At 38.2% G+C, this 20,262-nt stretch overlaps 1 protein-coding gene across 1 annotated transcript; it reads right to left on the bottom strand.

Annotated features, from left to right (window-relative positions):
* Positions 1-16: 16 nt before the first annotated feature.
* tcerg1b (transcription elongation regulator 1b (CA150)) lies at positions 17-20,024 on the bottom strand. The gene is made up of 20 exons (XM_051877367.1): positions 19,866-20,024; positions 16,316-16,532; positions 16,050-16,196; positions 13,854-14,127; positions 13,277-13,528; positions 12,325-12,525; positions 12,075-12,175; positions 11,896-11,984; positions 10,044-10,204; positions 9,843-9,918; positions 8,598-8,733; positions 4,514-4,603; positions 4,313-4,431; positions 2,991-3,141; positions 2,717-2,881; positions 1,750-1,932; positions 1,478-1,657; positions 1,048-1,131; positions 860-960; positions 17-619 (listed from the first exon to the last, which is right to left on the bottom strand). Exons 1-20 carry the CDS (start codon positions 19,910-19,912, stop codon positions 418-420), a joined length of 2,976 nt encoding a protein of 991 aa, XP_051733327.1. The 5' UTR covers positions 19,913-20,024; the 3' UTR covers positions 17-417.
* Positions 20,025-20,262: the final 238 nt, after the last annotated feature.

Genomic DNA, 20,262 nt, shown 5'->3' with positions numbered 1-20,262 from the left:
AGATGAGAACAACTGCTAAAAAAAACAAAAAAAGGTTGCATTTATTTCCAGTCAACACAGAAATATAGCAACAAGCCCAAATCAAACCTCTAAGAAACTTTTCACATACACATGTACTCAAGGGTACATGACTTATTCCACACACGGTCTGCACTGACCGGTCATATTAGCCTGCTACAATTGATGCTCAAAAGAGGCTGCAGTGTGACGTACAAATGCATTCCCTGCCTGACGAATCAAGTTCGTTGATTGACAATTTGCCTTGTGCTAGCCTACAACTAGTGGCCGTACAGGGCGTCAGCTTGCACAGTTTGAGAAGATAACACCAACATTTCAAAAATACATGATGTCTTTAACACTGTGCTGTGATGAGAGCAAGGCTGGCTCATGCGCAGTCCTTTGAAGTCCACTACGGCTTCACTTCGTGGAGCGGCGGCTGGGTTCAGAGGCAGTTGGGGGTGGTGGGGGTCCCCGGCGGTCCAGGTCCTCGATATAGAACATGATGAGTTTGCGGCGCTCTTCTGGGACGCAGTCTAAGACTAGGTAACGTTTATCATTCTGAAGGACTTTCTCAATATCCTTCAGGTGCTGGTCTGACTCCTGGATCAGCTTCCGTGATCTGCAGAGAATACGAGAAGTGAAAAGTTAAAAATCTAGATGATTAATGTTACTAATGGGGCTAGTTACATTTAAACTTTTAACAAATAAAAATATTCTGTCATCATTTATTCACTCTCATGTTGTCCCAAAAATGTAATACTGTTTTCTTGTCATACAGACATGAGAATGAGTAAATGATGACAGAATATGAATTTTTGTTGAACGAACACATTTTTTAAAATAAAAGTAATGTGTATACCTATACGTGATGAATTTGGTTTCTTTCAGGAGAGTTCGGAAGTCAGCTTTGGCTGTGATGTATTTGTCCTTTATGTAATCTTCAAATTCCCGTTGTTTCTTCTAGAAGGTGAGAGAAAGAAGAAAGTTTCAAAAAGGTAATGCCAAGGCAAAAAAATATCAATGTGACACCCAAACAATTCAACTCACTCTATCACTGCTGGAGAACTTGATGCAGCGTGGGTCATCTTTGATGATCTTCTTCACCTCTTTCCATGTGGTGGTTAAGGTGATCTATAATTAAATAGTTACATAAGCAGCATGAACAACCCACAGGTACATATTTAAGACTCTAATAATCCATTTGATATTTAACAACTCAAATTTGATATTCATTAAACAGGATATCATAACATCCATCGTCATTTTTTGGACAGATACAAACTAACAAAATCGGCTGACAAATTTTTTGTTGGAAAATGAAAAGGTTGTTTTAAAAATTAAAACATTTACTTACATTTATTAATTTTAACAGACCCTTTTATCCAAATAATTTTGGTAGATGTACATGTAGTGAACATTACTCTAGTACTTTATATTATTATCATTATCATCATCATCATCACGACCCTTGTCTCACCATAGAGGTCTCATCCAACAGCTGCCTGAAATGTTCTTTCTTTCTCTTGGTAAGAGCCTCCACGTGTTCTTCAAACAGTTTCTCCTTCTCATGTCGCTCCAGCAGAGATGATGACTCCCACCGGTGGTCTTTACGCAGGTTGCGCCTCGTTTCAGACCAGGAAGCATCCGTTGACCTCACCTATATGGTGAACACACAAGGGACGGAAAAAAAAAAAAATTAATACAATGTACAATTACAAATATAATTCTTAAGAGTGAGCCAGCACTGACCATATCTGACATGAGAGCTTTGAAGTGCTGGACGGCCTCCTCTCGTTTATGCTGCTCTCTCTCTCTGTCGATCTCTTTGGTCTGTTCAGATCGAGCTCTCTGCACTTCCCTCTCTCTCTCCCTCAGACTGGCCTCGATGCGAGCCTGCCGTTCCAGCTCCTTCTCCTTCTCCACATCCACGTTCTACACAACACAAAGACACTCAGTATCACAATTTTCAGCAGTATGTAGGGCATGATGGAAACGCATTATGCTATGACAGGTTGGTTCTCAACTCTGGCACTCAAGGTCCACTTTTGCTCTAACCTTAATCAAAGACACATGAACAAGCTGATCAAGATCTTCAGGATTACTACAAAGTTACAGGCAGGTGAGTTTGATCAAGGTTGGAGATAAACAGGTTTGTCATAAGTACCGACTTTGGGTCTGAAATTTTATAAATGTGACAATACCAGCATTTCCCCCTAGCATTTTGAGCACTGTTGAGCGGATTCTTAAACACCTCTGATTGGCCACTGAGTTCATGTGCTCATCAGATATGTCTGTGATTGGCTACAATGATCAACGCTTCAAAAACATGTTGTAAATAGACATTGTTGACTCTTCACCAAGCGCTTACAGATACGTTTGAAAGCGTTTCAAAGCAGGCATCTATCAGCGGATATATTAGGCATCCATATTAGAGATGTATCACAGACATATCTTTTGAGAGCGTGAACACACAATGGCCAATCAGAGGTGTTTATGAATCCGCTCAACAGCGCTCAAAATGCTAGGGGGAAATGCTGGTATCGTCACAGTTTTAAAATTTCAGTTTTTTGACAACCCTCTGCAGGTCAGAGTTGTAAACCCCTGTGCTATGATATTATTGGTTAATATTTTTCCACTTCCAAGTTGCCTTGGTTATGTCATGTAAAAATGGTTTCTGCCCTGTCCTGATGAATCATACACAATAAGTCCTTCTAACCTTCGCCTGCTTCTCCACATACTGTTTGTACAGTTCTTCTCTAGCAGCTGAGCTCTCCACAGCTTTGTAGCGCTGGTCCGTCTCCAGCTTGTCCTTCACTTTGCTCCAGCGCTGAGAGACGTCCACATGGTGGTCTGACAGCAAATCAAAGAAATCCTGTTTCACCTGCAGAAACAGAATCTGACTTCAGTTGTCACAGCTTAACAGAACATAGTTAAATTCACTTTTGACATCCTGGTCATTTCAGGGTGGTTGTGGGAGGCCGCTGACAGACCTTTTCTACTTTGTTTTTGGAGTCTTCTTTGTCCTTCTTTCTCAAGGCTATCATGAACTCTGTGAACATGGTTTCTCTGTCCTTCATCTTCTCAATGGCCTTGAAACGAGGATCCTTGGAGTGTTTTGCTGCAAACTCGCTGAATGTGGTCCTAAAAGGTGAAAGGGAAATTAACATATGTGGCCATTTAATACATTTTAGTCAGTCAATCTAATCTAGGGCTGTCACAATCCCTTGATTAAATTCGAGTACTCTATTTAAAAAAATAATAATAATAATAGGTTGCATTTTACCAATGTTGAGTAACCGACAAAATACCGGAAGTGGCACATTCTACAAATGAGAATCCATGAAGCGCATTATTAGGCTGTTTAATGCTGCACGATGTATTTAAACCAATTAAAAAAACCATACTATAGCATGGGTGCTACTGTGAATTCACAAAGGCTGCGATTCAATTTAATAAACATATGCCCTATGGGTTTAATATATATATATACACTTTAATTATTTACATGTGTGTAGGTTACATGCATCTCAGAGCAGCTCCGTTCACAGTAAATGCTGCTCCACATGAACTGTTTATCATTTACAAGCGTGGAGCGTCTCAAACTCCATCTCTGCATATGCTGTGAGTTTGGGGTGCTTATAACATTAATCTGGGAACACAATACGCGCCATTTCATCAGATTTGTAACGTAAAGCATTTATAGACCTATACCAACACACGAGAATACATCAATATCTTTCTAAATATGTGAACTGTTCATCGCGATTTCAAAATAAAAGTTTAAAACCTCGCTCTGAGTTGGCATGTTTTAATGTCCACATTTTTGTTCAAGAAATTCATTACAGTAGCTGTAACATTGTAGGCCAAATATTGAAGTTTAAGTGGACATTTGAATTAAATGACGTTTGGCCAATATTAAACAAGGATTTGATCTACTGTAAAGTGTAACACCAGGCCACTGGCGCCCTCTGCAGGCATTTGTTATAATACATAATGTACATAAGATGATTGTTTACATTATGTATATTATGTATTTTAACAGTGTTGTTCTATACCACCATTTGATGACTTGCTTTTGATACTTTATTGGAACCAAATATTATTGCCTCATTGTTATATTTATTTTAATACTATTATCATAACCACAAAAATTACTATTACTCGATTAATCGTCAAAATAATCGACCAATTACTTGATTACCAAAATAATTGTTACTGACAGCCAGTATTAAGATACATTTCAGCAGGTTAAACCAGACCTTTACTTGGTGCTGAACACTCAAAATGTAGAGAAGGCCTAATTAAAACAGACCTAATGTGAAATCTGGCATCTTCCATCATCTTTCGGAAGTCATCTTTAGCCTGCATGAGTTTATTCTTCTTCTCCTTCCTCTCTTCTTCAGCACGAGTCTTCACATACTGATCAAACACCTGCACAGTGAATGGACACAAATTCACAAAGCTGTCCACTTCTGCTCATTCAGCAAACCAGCAAACACCAAATCACTCTCACCTGTTTCCTCTCTTTGGGGTTGAGCAGCAAATATCGAGGGTCAAACACAATCTTGTGCAGCTCTTTGTCCCAAGTGGAAAAAGCCGAAACCTGCAGGTATGAAGAGGGCAAAAAGATGGCTTACCAACGCACAGATCATCCAAAAATTTAAAAACAACACTTCATTCAAGTTAATCAGCATATGTGACATACATACAAACTTCACTTGTGTTGAACTCACAACATTCCTTTAACATACAAAATTACAATGATACACAATTACATCACATTACAATCACCTACAATTACACTACTGCAAAACACTGACATGATGGATGTTAAAATGAATAGCTTCTGAACTGAAAAAAGGTGCAACACTCACTCTTACAGCGCTATAACTTTATTAATTTAAAAAAATTTGACGTTTCGGCCATTCAAGGCCTTCATCAGATAACAAGATTACAATTAGTGGAGCTGCACACCTGTTGTTGATTATCAGAGTGCATCAAGCTTTGTGTGAGATTGTTACTCTTGTTATCTGATGAAGGCCTTGAACGGCCGAAACGTCATTTTTTAATTAATAAAGTTAGAGCGCTGTAAAAGGGAGTGTTGCACTTTTTTTCAGTTCATTTGCATTTGATTTTTTTGGTTGCACCTCCTCTTCTGTTGGTAGAGCACCTCTTTTTAACATTTGTTATATAAAATGAATAGCTTCCAAATATATTCTTTTGTGATTAAATAAAATCTATCAACACAAAGTACAAAGTTATCCATTATGCAACATATTCTCCTGTGGTAACCGTAATAGTAATTCATTGGCATTTCAAGGAACAATGTAGGACCAAAGTTTTTTTTAATTAATCTGACAGATAAAAGTGACAAGAGAGGGCACGAACACTACTGTCAAGGTAGGACTGGGCGGTATGACCACTTATTACACTTGATTTGTCATTATTAGCAATGTTGTATAACACAGCTCATCCACGTATTTGATTCTGGCACTTATTTCAAATCTTGTTTGATTCAAACTCAACTGGTGTCATCTTGAGTCTCACTAATCGACTCTATTGAAAACAAATCTGGAGGACTTCAGTACTAATAGTACTGTAATATTGTTGTAGAGTTTATCTTGTTGCCAATATGATTTAAGACCAGACTATATCTAGTATAACATTATGACCACCTTCCTAATATTGTGTTGGTCCCCCTTTTGCTGCCCTGACAGCCCTGACCCGTCGAGGCATGGACTCCACTAGACCCCTGAAGGTGTGCTGTGGTATCTGGCACCAAGATGTTAGCAGCAGATCCTTTAAGTCCTGTAAGTTGCGAAGTGGGGCCTCCATGGATCAGACTCGTTTGTTCAGCACATCCCACAGATGCTCGATTGGATTGAGATCTGGGGAATTTGGAGGCCAAGTCAACACCTCAAACTTGTTGTTGTGCTCCTCAGACCAGAACCATTTTTGCTTTGTGGCAGGGTGCATTATCCTGCTGAAAGAGGCCACAGTCACCAGGAAGTACTGTTTCCATGGAAGGGTGTACATGGTCTACAACAATGCTTAGGTAGGTGGTACGTGTCAAAGTAACATCCAGGCAGGACCCAAAGTTTCCCAGCAGAACATTGCCCAAAGCATCACACTGCCTCTGCTGGCTTGCCTTCTTCCCATAGCGACGAACCCGGCCATCCATGTGATGTAAAAGAAAATGTGATTCATCAGACCAGGCCACCTTCTTCCATTGCTCCGTGGTCCAGTTCTGATGCTCACGTGCCCACTGTTGGCGCTTTCGATGGTTGACAGGGGTCAGCATGGGCGCCCTGACTGGTCTGCAGCTATGCAGCCCCATATGCAACAAACTGATGCACTGTGTATTCTGACATCTTTCTATCAGAACCAGCATTAACTTCTTGAGAAATTTGAGCTACAGTAGCTCGTCTGTTGGATCGGATCACACGGGCCAGCCTTCACTCCCCACATGCATTAATGAGTCTTGGCCGCCCATGACCCTGTCTCCGGTTCACCACTGTTCCTTCCTTGGACCACTTTGGATAGATACTGACCACTGCAGACCGGGAACACCCCACAAGAGCTGCAGTTTTGGAGATGCTCTGACCCAGTCTTCTAGCCATCACAATTTGGTCCTTATCAAACTTGCTCAAATCCTTACGCTTGCCCATTTTTCCTGCTTCCAACACATCAACTTTGAGGACAAAATGTTCACTTGCTGCCTAATATATCCCACCCACTAACAGGTGCTGTGATGAAGAGATAATCAGTGTTATTCACTTCACCTGTCAGTGCTCATAATGTTATGCCTGATCGGTGTATACGACTTTGTTTGGTTATAATGGGAGCAACTTAAATTTGACACTGCAACTATTAGTTGTTTAGGAATGTCAAGCAGTTTAGCGCATTTGATATAATTTCAACTGATGTTCGCTCGTAGATGTGCATAATTTTTCAACAGTTAAGTTATGCCTCAGTCAATCATATTTGGAAAGTGTTACTGTTCTGAATCTGTTTTCAAATCCAATCAAATCCATTTATTATGAATAATAATTTTGCTTAATGCATTAAGCTCTAAGATAATTTGTCAGATGTTTTTTTAATATTAACTTGTAGCATTTTTAAAGTATAGCATTGCCATATTGCTATACCTACACTTCTAAAGAATCAATAAGAAATCATCTGATTTTTTTCCATCTGAAACATTACCCAAGTCACCATTTTTATGTGTGAAATATCCCTGTACATTCTCCCTGTACAAAGTAGTTTAATAAGCATTCTGAAGGCTCTCCTCCATTGACAAAGCAAAAACTATGCAAAAGCGTCAGCCTTTCCATTGTGTAGATTCACTCATTTTCCTTTACTACATCAGCTGGACTAAATTACTGGACAAATTTAGGAAACCGTGAATGAGCATATATGGACCGAATCAGACTTGGCAATGGTTGTTAAAGGGTTGGTCCACCCAAAAATGAAAATTCTGTCATTAATTACTCACCCTCATGTTGTTCCACACCCGTAAAACCTTCGTTCATCTTCGGAACACAAATTAAGTTCTTTTTAATAAAATCCGATGGCTCAGTGAGGCCTGCATTGACAGCAAGATAATTAACAACTTCAGATGCCCAGAAAGCTACTAAAGACATATTTAAAACAGTTCATGTGACTACAGTAGTTCAACCTTAAATGTTATGAAGCGACAAGAATACTTTTTGTGCGCCAAAAAAAACACAAAGTAACGACTTTATTCAACAATATCTAGTGATGGGCGATTTCAAAACACTGCACTCATGAAGCTTCTCGAATCTTTTGTTTTGAATCAGTGGTTTGGAGCGTGTATTAAACTGCCAAAGTCACGCCCCCCAGTGGTGAACCATTGAAATTTCGTCACTTTTGACATAATGAAGCCTCATTTACCGAAATCACGTGACTTTGGCAGTTTGATATGTGCTCCGAAAAACTGATTCGAAACAAGAGATTCGTAAAGCTTTTTTGGCACACAAAAAGTATTCTTGTCGCTTCATGACATTAAGGTTGAACCACTGTAGTCACATAAACTGTTTTAAATACATCTTTAGTAGCTTTCTGGGCATTGAAAGTGTTAATTGTCTTGCTGGCAATGCAGGCCTCACTGAGCCATCGGATTTTATCAAAATATCTTAATTTGTGTTCTGAAGATTAACGAAGGTCTTACAGGTGTAGAACGACATGAGGGTGAGTAATTAATGACAGAATTTTCATTTTTGGGTGAACCCTTTAAATATGTAAACCATTCTTTCATTGAATTTCCAGAATAACTCTTATGATGTATAGTTATCACGATATAATCACAGTGATATACGATTTTGGTCATACTGCCCATCCCTATAATCAAACACAAATCATCTAACACGACCTCAGAGCAATTCAGAAATAACAGGTAAGAAAACTGGAGTGACAGAATGAGCAGAGAGGAATTTAAGACTCTATATTACATAATATTAAAGAATAATAGTAACAAGAATGAACTTAAGATTGTACCTTGATGGGCTTCCATTCAGATTTATGTGTCTAACATTACAGAGCTGGTTAGAGTATTGCGTTGGATTGAAGTGTTTTACCCCTCTCTCCAGCAGCATGTCCCTGAACTGGTTCATGCGGGCCTCCAGGGGCACCAGGGCCCGATCACGAGCGGCCTTCAGTTCGGCCTCCATGGCCGCGTCTTTCTCTGCGTCAGCCTCCTTCACATCGTCCTTCCTGTCAGAGAGAAGAGGTAAGAGTGTAAGGAAGAACATTTCAGAATTTCATTACACTTTTTTTTGCTTGTATGATTGTAAAAAAAAAAAAAAAAGGAAGATCTTCCTCTTAAATTGTTGCGAGAATTGACGTTTCTATTGAACTGAAATCTATTAAAATATTTAAATCTCATCTAAACTTTTTGTAGTTAACACATTGCATTTGGTTCCCTTTAAGGAAAGAAAACAATATACTTCTAGAAATTGCTCAAAACAGAATTAAACTGTTGTGACTCGTCAAATTTAATAAAGGTTAATGCTGAAACAAACTAAGTGTATATTAAACCATGTTTAATTAACAGAATGTGTTAACAGGTTAACTTCGATAGCCCTACTAAACTATTTTATTTGAATTTGAGAAGGTGTTCAAAGTCTAAGAACTGCATTACCCTTGCAATCCTCGCATCGAGTTATTTTGCATTTTGAAAGGTAGAATACATTGTCAAGTACAAATATATTGGTATTTTTGCTTTTGCTTCTTGAAAACAAATCCCACAACCTTTATTACATGAATACACATCACTGAAGGGCTGAAGTTGATTGGTTCACTGGGGTTTGCCTAATGGAGGCTAGAGAGAGGTCAAACAAGGTGGGTTACCTTGGAGGCCCACGTTGGCATCGCCAGAGCTTAGAAGCGTTCCCTGAAAAATAGTCCCCAGTGCAACAGGACCACTGTTTGGGGTCAGGGGGAGGCAGGCGTGAAGGGCACTGATGGGAAACAGTGACTGATTTGATTTGGTAAATGTTATGGAGTCACCACTTTTCACAGACCCAAACTAAAGTTTACCACTGCTAAGACAAGTCAGCATTGGTTGCACAAAAAAAAGGAAAGAAAAAATAAAAAAAAAGAAACGCCGAAAATGTGTTTAACTGTGATATAAAATAGTCCATTCAACATGTTTTTGCTCAGGGCTTAAACGGAAGGAGCCCCATTTCTTTTTCTCTTCATATGATTAGAAATCAAGTTTTCGTGATGCTTCTAGTTTCTTCTGTATAATACAACATTTAGGTGTTCTGCAGGGATGAGTGTTCGGCCCCTTATGGTTCCTGCCGAGAGCTGATGGTACTTACTTCCTCTTCTTAGCCTTAGAAGGCTCATCGTCCAGTGTGTCTTCTATGGCTGTTTCAATCTCCTCTTTGTTGAAGCCTGCAGTGAGAATAAAAGAATGTGTCATTTTTTGCCGTGTTACTGTACCCTGGACCAAGATTTAAAGTTTACAAGCAAGCTGAAAATTTATGCAGTGCAAATCACAGTTTCACAGAGGGTTTTACCTATTTTCTTGTTGTCATCTAGGCCCCTTTTGTGGGGGGGCTCTTGAATGTATTTGTCCACATCAGCTCGGCCCACCAGCTCCTCAGGTCGGTCCCACATAGACAGTCGTGTGGTGGGGTTGTAGTAAAACACACGCTCATCTCCAGTCCAGACCACACACCTAAAAAACACAAATATGTATCGTTTTTACTGTAACTTTACATTGAAGTCTTTAAAGGATTAGTTTACTTCAGAATTAAAATTTCCTGATAATTTACTCACTCCCATGTCATCCAAGATGTCTTTCTTTCTTAAGTCGAAAAAAAAAAAAAAAAAAGGTTGAAGAAAACATTCCAGGATTTTTTTTCCATATAGTGGACTTCAACGGCTACAAACTGGTTGAAGGTCCAAATTGCAGTTTCAGTGCAGCTTCAAAGGGCTCTACACGACCCCAGCCGAGGAATAAGGGCCACAAATGCTTGTCTTGCACTGTTCTGCAATGTGCCACGCATTAAGTAATCACGTTGGAAAGGTCACGCGTGACGTAGGTGGAAGAACAGAGCAAGTGTCTACAAAGCGAACGTGCAAAGACTTACGCCCGTTTCATACTGCAAGCTTAAGCGGCGCGTGAGCGTAACTACATCGTCACTGCAGCTGCAGAGACGCGCGAGTATTCACACTGGAAGCGTTTGTACAACGTCACAGCAGCGGCTCCAAGCTACATATAAAGTGAGCATTTCTTTGCAAAGACAACTATAAATTTGTTTTTATAAGTAGGTAATTTATGAACTTGATAGTCTTGAAAGTTTGTTAACATGGGGAGGTGTACAACATTCACATATAACATAAATAAATAAATAAAAATAAATAAATAAAAGCCTCATGTCATCCATTGCTGCACATGAATGAGATAAGCTTTGTGTTTTACATCATCTGCTGCGTGCACGTTTACAAGACAGCAAACTCGGCGAAAAAAAGCCAGCAAACTCGGTTTGATTTGGGTATGCTGCAGCCTATATATCTCTCTGTGTAATAACTAAAATAATGTTTATATATCATATTTTATGGCTAGTTTACTTTAGTTTTTTTTTTATAATACACCATACTTTAACCCAAACTGAATAATTAAAAACAAGTTAAAATGGGTAAATCTTCTATAAATATTTTTGATTCTTAAATTTTATTTTCTGTCATACTCAAATTCTTGTTAAAACACATTAGACACGCTAATTCTGTGCATTTTGAACACTTTTTGTGTGAAATTATATTTATTTTGTCCATCAAAAGTGTGCTTTCACTTTAATTGAGCGTCAGCAGTGCAGAAAAAATAGACTCGGCGCCGAAACCCCCGCTTCACTGCTGCTCGCCCGACACTCCTGCTTGACGCTTACGCGCTGCTCCTGCTGCCGGTGTGAATGCACTCATTGATTAACATGCACGCCGAAAAAAATACGTGCTGCTTACGCTTGCAGTGTGAAACGGGCATAAGTCAAACAGCCTTTACAAAAGTCAAAAAAAAAAAAAAAAAAAAAAAGATTTTGAAGTTGGAGGAGAAAATGAGACCGAGTTTTCCGCTCTACCGTGGTACTTCCACCTACGTCACATGTCGTTTCCAACAGGTTACGTAATGTGTGGCGCATCGCAGAGCTAGTGCAAGAAGAGCATTTGTGGTTAAAGTCCACTGTATGGAGAAAAATCCTGGAATGTTTTCCTCAAAAACCTTAATTTCTTTTCGACTGAAGAAAGACAGACAAACATCTTGGATGACATGGGGGTGAGTAAACTATCAAGAAATTTTAATTCTGAAGTGAACTAATCCTTTGAAGTACCATTTTTAATCACTGAAGAGACAGAAGAGAAGAAAAGGCTCACCAGGGAGTACCGGGAATTGGGTTTGTGGCTACAGGTTTGGCCTTCTGTGCTGCTTTTTCCTCTTCTGTCATCTCTTCTTCCCTGGGCAACTACAACATCAAAACATTATCAATAATCTTTCCTAAATCCTCAAAACTTGCTTTAAACAAGTCTAAATCACTCGCAAACTTCACACTTACCTCTTTAGAACTGCCAAAGTCAGCTTTGGCTTCCATGTCTATATCCTTTAAATCTGAATCATCATGGTTATGGCCATGTTTAGCCTTGTCGCTGTCCTTATCTGCTCAGACAAATAAAGTAATGTTTCTGAAAATAACGTTGACTCACTGTGCTAAACCTGACACACTGAATTGACAAATGTTTATGGTCAAGTGTAAGTACAGCTCACCAAAAAAAGTAACAAAAAAACAGACCTGAGATCTCGCTTACCTCTCTCTTTTAGCTCAGCAGGTTTTTCCCAGGTGGACTCAAGAGTGCGATTGTTGTAATAGTAGATCTTCCCATCAGCCGTCTTGTACTCAGACCATTCACGAAGTGGAAGAGCCCCCACCAGAGGTGCAGGAGCTGCATTGAGAGCTAGCTGGGGATGCATCATGGGTACAAGAGGAGGGGCCATCCCTGGCAGTACACCTTAAAAAAAAAAAAAAAAAAAAAAATATTTGCATTCAGCAGATCAAACAGTCAAATTTCAAGAAAATATTACAGGGTTCCCATATCTTTTGAATTTCCAGTGATTCATGATTAATGGATAGATATTTTTATATGAGATTTCTGGGGTGGATTTCCATGTGTACACTGGATAAGAATCCTTGGAATTATAAAATGATGTGTTTTTTTGTAGCGTTTCTTTTATTACCAACTTTTCAAAGCAATATTTCCTTCATTTAAAAATATCTGAAGGCAACATGCTAATATTTTAATATATTATTTTATAATAGTAAAATTATATCATTAATTAACACACACACACACATATACATATACATACACATATACTATATATATATATATATATATATATATATATATATCTCTGGATTGGCCACTGAAAACTGTTGACCATTATATTTTAAAGCAGAACATTTAATTTACTGTAGAAATCTCCATGACTTTTCCATGCTTAGAAATTACAATTTTAAAATGTCCTGATATTTGTTGTGTGCAAGTGTATGCAGCCTGTCCACATCACTACATAAGAAGGCGGTGCCATCTACTGGTTACGGAGATATTCAAGTCCACTAGTAGAGTTTAGTTGCTATTCCAGTCTACACTAATTTAAATACCAATAAGCACCAAATACAACACTATACACACTTGTTTGTTTGGCTAAACAAACTAGGCAACTTGACTTACTTTCAAGATGAAATTCATTTCTACGTACCAGGCAGTGGTATGTGCATGCCAGGGAGAGGCACTCTGAATGGTGGTACCATGACCGGGGGGAATGCTGGGATCGCAGCAGCCGGCTGGCCCACAGGCAGGCCAGGAGGGAGACTCTGATGCAACAGCGGCATCGTCTGCACTGCAGTGACTGTAGCGGTTACTGTAGGAACACTGACCACAGCAACAGGGGTCACGCCTACACTAGCAGGAGGGGTCGAGGCCACTGGAGGCATCTCAGAAACAACAGATGCTACAAGAAGAACAAAGCAAAGGAATAGAATGGATACGTGATTGAAGATATCAAGACAAAACATTATAGATGGATCATATTGGCCATGAGTACTACCAATCTTTAAATCAGGGGATCCCAAACTTTTTTTTTCCAGTTACTATGGAAGTGAATTGTACCCCAGATCTGTTTGGTTATTATCTTTCTTTGTGTTCAGCAGAAAAACTAAATTTATACAGGTTTTGAACAACTAATTAAAACCCCCTGCAGCTCCCTCACAAACCCCCAGTTGGGAACAACAGTCCGCTACATGATCCATACCACATTTTCTGTGTGCAATACTCACTGGTGGAGGTTTGGGAGGCAGTGGGGGCCGAACTGGTGCTGGGGTCGGGGCTGGAGCTGAGGGTGTGGGAGGGGGACAGGCTCTGGGTGGAAACCGTGTCGGTCACAATCGTAGCAGCACTGCTAGCTGCAGTAGAGGCAGCGCTGTTAGGAGCAGCTGCAGCTCCTCCAGACTGAGCTGCCATTAGAGGATTGAGCTCTGACTGCTGGATGATCTTTACTCCCTCTGGTTTGGTCCAGGCAGACTCCCGTGTCCGGGCATTATAGTAATATACCTGGAAGAGCATAGCAGAAAGGTTTTAAAAGTCCTAGGACGCTACTGCGCTAGGATGGTTGACTAGCATTTATAGCACTTGCTATAAGGTTGAAAAAACAGTTAATATACCATATTTTTCCTGGAATATAAGTTGCTTTTTTTTTTTTATATCATCGGAGATGTGCTGCAACTTATATAACTAAAGTCAAGCAAGCAAAACATGCACAAAGCGCACGTGTTTGGATTTGTGCCGAATGACAGGGTTTTTTTTTTTTATAGTTTGGCTTGGTATTTATAATAAATGTTTGTAATGACAATTTCTGTTTGTTTTATACTTTCATTCCTGTTCTGAATACAATTATATATTTATGTGTGTAAAAATGTTTCTAAATGTTTCTAAATGTTTATATATATATATATATATATGGGTTGCATGATTATGACAAAAATCATAATGTTCCCCTAGGCCTGAAGTGACGTAAACTGCGCTTGTTGTTGTTACTTTTATTTTGACAGCGCTGAGAACAGTTCAGACAGATCCTGAGCACACAGTGCTCGCATTCTCCGTCTTCATTAGTTTGCGATCTGTTTAACAGTCCTGTCTAATACGTTATTAGATAGAACTGTTATGCAAAGAAAGTAGACAGAATATGAAACAGTATTAGCTTTTGCCATGTCCGTGTGGTTGATGCCCAATGTTACTAGCTGAGCAGAAATACATAATCATGTTTCACTTGGTCTGCTCAAAGTCGCCCTGGATTTTCTCCTTAGCATACAGTTCAGAGGTCCATCTATCACTGTTTACCATGTTTGTAGAGTTAGTTCTTGGAGTAAACATATAGGCTGTGTACGCAGCCTTTTAAAAATGGCGGGTGCTGGTGTTTCGCGTGCGTTCGACATATCAGTGCACTGGTTGCTCCTTTTGTGCTGGGTTAGACCTTTTACATTCTGAAGTAGTCGTGACTCGCCTCTCACGTGACATGCTCATAACACACCTCTTAAACACGCAGAATAATGTAAGTAGATATTTTTCCTTGTAATCGCGCCTTTGAACGATTACAAAATCGTGGCATCTGTAATCGCGTTTAGAAATTTGATTAATTGTGCAGCCCTAATATTTTTATTTTTATAATATATATATATATATATATATGTATATATACACACACAATTAAATAAATTATAATTAACGTTTTCTTAAGAATAAAACAAAAATCTCAATCTATCTTATGCCTGTATAGCTGCTGTGCGCTAAGTTGATTGGGCGTTAAGTTGATTGAGCGCGCAGCGGCATAGACACTCGAGCGTGTCGAGCACACATGCCTTTTTTCCTAAGATATTGTGGAACGTCTGTAGTTCAATCAGTCTTTTCAATAGCAAAGAAAGTAAAATGATCCACATATTGATGTTACTTGATGGGGGGGGGGGGGGGGGAGAGAGAGAGAGAGAGAGAGAGAGAGAGAGAGAGAGAGAGAGAGAGAGAGAGAGAGAGAGAGAGAGAGACTTTTGACCGCTTACTCAGCAGACACCAATCTGTTGGATTAAAAACTAAATTGCAGCCCAAGTAAAAACATGAACTGTTACAGTATGTATAACAAGTGGTTCCCTACATTATCACAGGAAAATGTCATGTGACTACTGTGCCACTGCACTGGAGCGGCTCTAAATGTGCGCTGTAGATGGAATACAAGAACAGAACAGTAATAGAAGCTTGTACAATACATTTTAACAGGCATTATTAAGCATGAAAAAGTCTATTTGCTCAACTAAATAAGCCAATTAATATGATTCATACTCTTTTGGTTTTTCTACCCAATATTAAATAAAATATTACATTTTATTTTTTTTAAATTATATAATTATGTAAATTATTATATTTAAATATTATATTTAAAAATTACAAATGCAATGAAAATACAGCTATCGGTTCTCTGTATCTACCTTTCCTTCTGGCGTGGTGTTCTCTACCCAGATCTCATCACTAGTCAAACTTGAAGTCGCTCCTGGTGATGGAGGCATTCCAGGTGGAAAGATCATACCGGGAGGCGGCGGCATGTTTCCCATGGGTGGGGGCATGAACGGTGGCCTCTGTGAAAAAGACAAACTTAAACTATTAGAGACTGAGAGAGATCGGAGACTTTCAGAGATTGAAAGTAACATTAAGTGCACATATGCACACACTATTGTACTTTTGCAGTCATTCCTACCTGCAGGTGTGGGGGTCCAATGGGTGGGGGCAAAGCTCCGGGTGGGGGTATGGGTGGCATACTGGTGTCAAATGGTGGTCTACCGAAAGGGGGTCTAGGGGGTGGTGGGGGTCCTCTCATCATGCCAAAGGGCGGAGGTGGGGGTCGTAGTAACGGAGGAGGTCCTCGTAACACTGCACTAGGTGGTGGAGCAGGGCTACGAAAACGTAACACCATACTGAGGAGAAATAAATGACAATAATTAACAATATTATTGGTATGCAAAACCACCACTTAGTACACTAAAAAAGCTGAACAACAAAATTGTTGTCTAGTATCTAGCATCCAGTAATTTCCTAGATCCGTCCCTGGTCAGATGCTAATGGCATGGTATTTTAATATACATTACATTAATGTCTGTAATGTAAAATATAGAAAGGGATGTGCTTGATATTCCGATTTATTAAAAATAAACCATGGTCCAAATAAATCATGAAAGAGATGTGAATTCAGTACTCATATGCTGTCTTTTGGGGCTTTCTGTGTAAACAAACATGCTGGACAGACACAGAGAGCTAGATTTCTTCATCATATTAATTATTCTGCTGTGAAATAGTCCAAAGTTATGGTAACGGTATGGTTAAACGTTATGGTTTTTGGTAAAATGTAAGATGGTACCCAGATTTCAAAACAATAAGATTTCACTTCTACTGTTAATGAAATTTTGATAGGCTACATGGTTTTCACTATGAGATGGACAGCCTTAAAATCCATATGGGTTATTACAGGTTATTTTTATGGTATGCCAAAAAGTGTTTATTTTTAAATGTGATCGTTGGTACATTTTACCAGTATTTACCATAGTTTCAATACAAATATTTAAATATGAAAACTATGCAATATGAAAATTATTTTTAAATAAAAGCATTTTCTTTATAAAATAAACGATTTGGTCTTCAAAAAGACTTTTTCTAAAAGGTACATCTTGAAAAAGAGGGGGTCGTCTTATAATCGGGGTTGTGTTATATTCGGAACAATATGGTAATTTGTACTTGAACCCAGTTTGTTATATTAACTTATCCTATTTATTCATGAAATAAAAAATAATCACTGTCAGGACAGATAATAAAGTGCTTAGAACTATTTTTTATTTAAAAATTTGCACATTTATATGTAAAAAGTGACTGATTTGAAAAGTTATAACCTATCTTGGTCTGTCGTATCTTTCATACCTTGTTGCCCCATTAACCAGCTGCACAATGAATAAACGTCTTTTAATTTTATAGTATTTTTCTACAAATTGTTTTTTCCATGAATGTATTTTAAGAATACAAATAGTAATTTGTTTTTATTGACATTTTACCATATTTAGCACTATACACATATGTTCACTTATTTTTTACCTTCTAAAATGTTTAGATTTTAGAAACTTTATTTTAAAAAAAATTGTCATAGATTATGATTATATATTTTTATTCATTTGTTGATTTCTTACACTTCTCCAGGACTTTTTAAAATGTGTATCTACAATAAAAAAAAAATAAAAAAAATTAAATAATTAAAAATAAATAAATAAAAGTGTAAAATCTATTTTTAGTCAAGGTTGGCTAAACGTATAGCTACCTCACATAGTTTTCCATTAAATTACATTATATTTGTCCCAAATACAGCACAAATAAAGTCTATGCTTTATACTGAGAAATATAGTAATATAGATCACCATTTCCCTTTCTCGTTGTGCTCTTTTTCCAAACACCAAACTTGAAATAAAGATGCCACTGTATTCATTCTTGAAGTGAACCAAATTGGCTTTTGGCTGCTGGTGATAAGATTGACTGCTCAGGACTGCCGTACTGCCTTGAACTCGAGCACACGAGTACAGAATGATGACATCTCGTGAAGCACATTCAGCAGACTCTATATTTTACTAAACGTTACAGCCAGCGTATTATATGCGCAGTAAGAAGTTTAAGATGCAATAGAATGGTTGACAAAAACAAAATCACAAAGAAAATAACTAACTTCCAGTAAATGCATTTACTTGCTGATCACGACCGCTAAACAGCAATGTGAGATCCAGTGAAAAGCGTTCGAGTTCGGTGCAGAGTTGTCCCATACAAACCACAAATCAAATGCCTTGTGATTTAAACTAGTTTAACTAGCTTATATAGATCAGTGGTGATCTATACTGTGTATCAATACTGCAGAAAAGAAGTATATTTTACATCTGCATTCCAACTCAATCTACTGTCAAATGTGCACTTCTGAGAGACAAAACATTTAATGCTAATTTGTGGAGTGTTCACTTGTTTGGCAAGTGTTTATCATGTTCTAATGATAAAATCACAATTAGCCTAACTGTCTGGCTCTCTAAGGAGCAAAAATCTGCCTTTAAACTGGAAAGAAATAAAGATTTGACATTTATTGTGATAATTATCGATATTGACTGATATGAAAAATTATATAGTGATCATTTTTGGCCATATCTCCTGCCCCTATACTATAGTGCTCCAAACATGAACCAGCACCGTTTATGCACACTTATTTCATCATGTCTTCTTCAAATGAAATATGCAAATAAGGACACTGATACAGCGGTATGTCTGATCATGAACGCAATGACATGATGAATGATTATTCTGACACAATGAAGACACTGTAAGCTAAAATTCAAATGGACCAAAAAAAGTAACCATGCCTTTATTATTTCAGTGTTAAACTGATGTGTCATTTGTTGAAAATGAAAATATTAGATTTTTTAAATGTTCCTCCTTATTTTTCATATAGACGAATATCTCTGCAAAGTGTTAATGCTGATTTGTAAGAATGATTTAATTAAACGCATTTGATTTGTTTATGATAGTTGTTAGTAGTAGTCCCTAATTATAAGATTCTAGGGAGTTTGTTGTCGGTCTGTGTTTTATTGGTTATTTTCACCCCTCTTCCCATCCTCTACACTGCCATTTTTCCACAGCTTTGCATGCCCAATTCTTGAGTCTTTTTCAAATCTGAGGTGTGAACAACCAGTGCCAAAACAGGGGATTTCATGACACGTTAAGACACAACGGTTTATAATTATTTAGTTTAATAAAAAAAATAAAAAAAAACCCAAATCTCATCTATTTTCTCTATCAGTGCTAATTTAAACTATTTTAAACTTAGATTAAAAAATTATTTAACACAAAAACAGAAAATAAATGTCATAAAAACTACACAAGCCGGTGGGCTAAAGTTAGCAAGCAAAGCCAGGCATAGCTAGCACGTCAGCTGCAAACTAACCGTTGGTTAATAACAGGAAATATTCGCGTTTTTGATCAGTACGTTGTTCTGAAGCGTACAGTTTTGCTTAGCTTAACTTTTCAAGTGTGAACTATTAAAGCAGATAAATAAACGGTGAACGTTTACGGAGCTAGCAAAAATGCTAGCTGTGCTAAACTGCGCAGGCGGAGTTTTCCACCACTCACACTACAACACAGGCTGGCTATATAGCTAAGATATAGATAAGCACCGATTTCTGCATGAATCTACATCTAGTGTTATCATACTGGCTCTTGTAGTGTAGTTATCTGACCTGTTATCCGCGAGTCCAGCGCTCTCTCCATCCATGTTCTCCGCCATCGCTCCAGAAACTAAACAAACACACACACACTTCAACTAAACTTCCTGTTGGTGAAGCACTTCCTCACACTTTCCTTTACGTTATTGGCTGGATGTACTGGTCATGATTAAACCCTTTTGTTAAAGACTTTTAAAGCATTACTGGATCAAAAGGAGGAATAAATAAAGGATAGATAGATAGATAGATAGATAGATAGATAGATAGATAGATAGATAGATAGAACAACTAGGCTACTAACAAAAATTTTATTTACTAAATAAGTAAACGGACTTTATTTTAAACCTCATTAGGGGCAAAATGGCTGACTATGGTGGAAATGATTGGAACAGCTGTGGGACAGTGTAATTTG

The sequence above is a fragment of the Ctenopharyngodon idella genome, chromosome 21 (genome assembly GCF_019924925.1).
Source record: "Ctenopharyngodon idella isolate HZGC_01 chromosome 21, HZGC01, whole genome shotgun sequence".
Taxonomy (NCBI): domain Eukaryota; kingdom Metazoa; phylum Chordata; class Actinopteri; order Cypriniformes; family Xenocyprididae; genus Ctenopharyngodon; species Ctenopharyngodon idella.
The sequence above is the reverse complement of the archived record's forward strand: the minus strand, read 5'-3'. Positions and strand labels throughout refer to the sequence as shown.

Excerpts from the sequence above, each read along its gene's own strand:
- tcerg1b (XM_051877367.1), bottom strand. The coding sequence starts at position 19,912 with ATGGCGGAGAACATGGATGGAGAGAGCGCTGGACTCGCGGATAACAG. Across the intron at positions 11,985-12,074 it reads ACTTTGGCAGTTCTAAAGAG|TTGCCCAGGGAAGAAGAGAT; the intron begins GTAAGTGTGAAG and ends TTGATGTTGTAG. Across the intron at positions 1,658-1,749 it reads AAGCTCTCATGTCAGATATG|GTGAGGTCAACGGATGCTTC; the intron begins GTCAGTGCTGGC and ends TTCACCATATAG.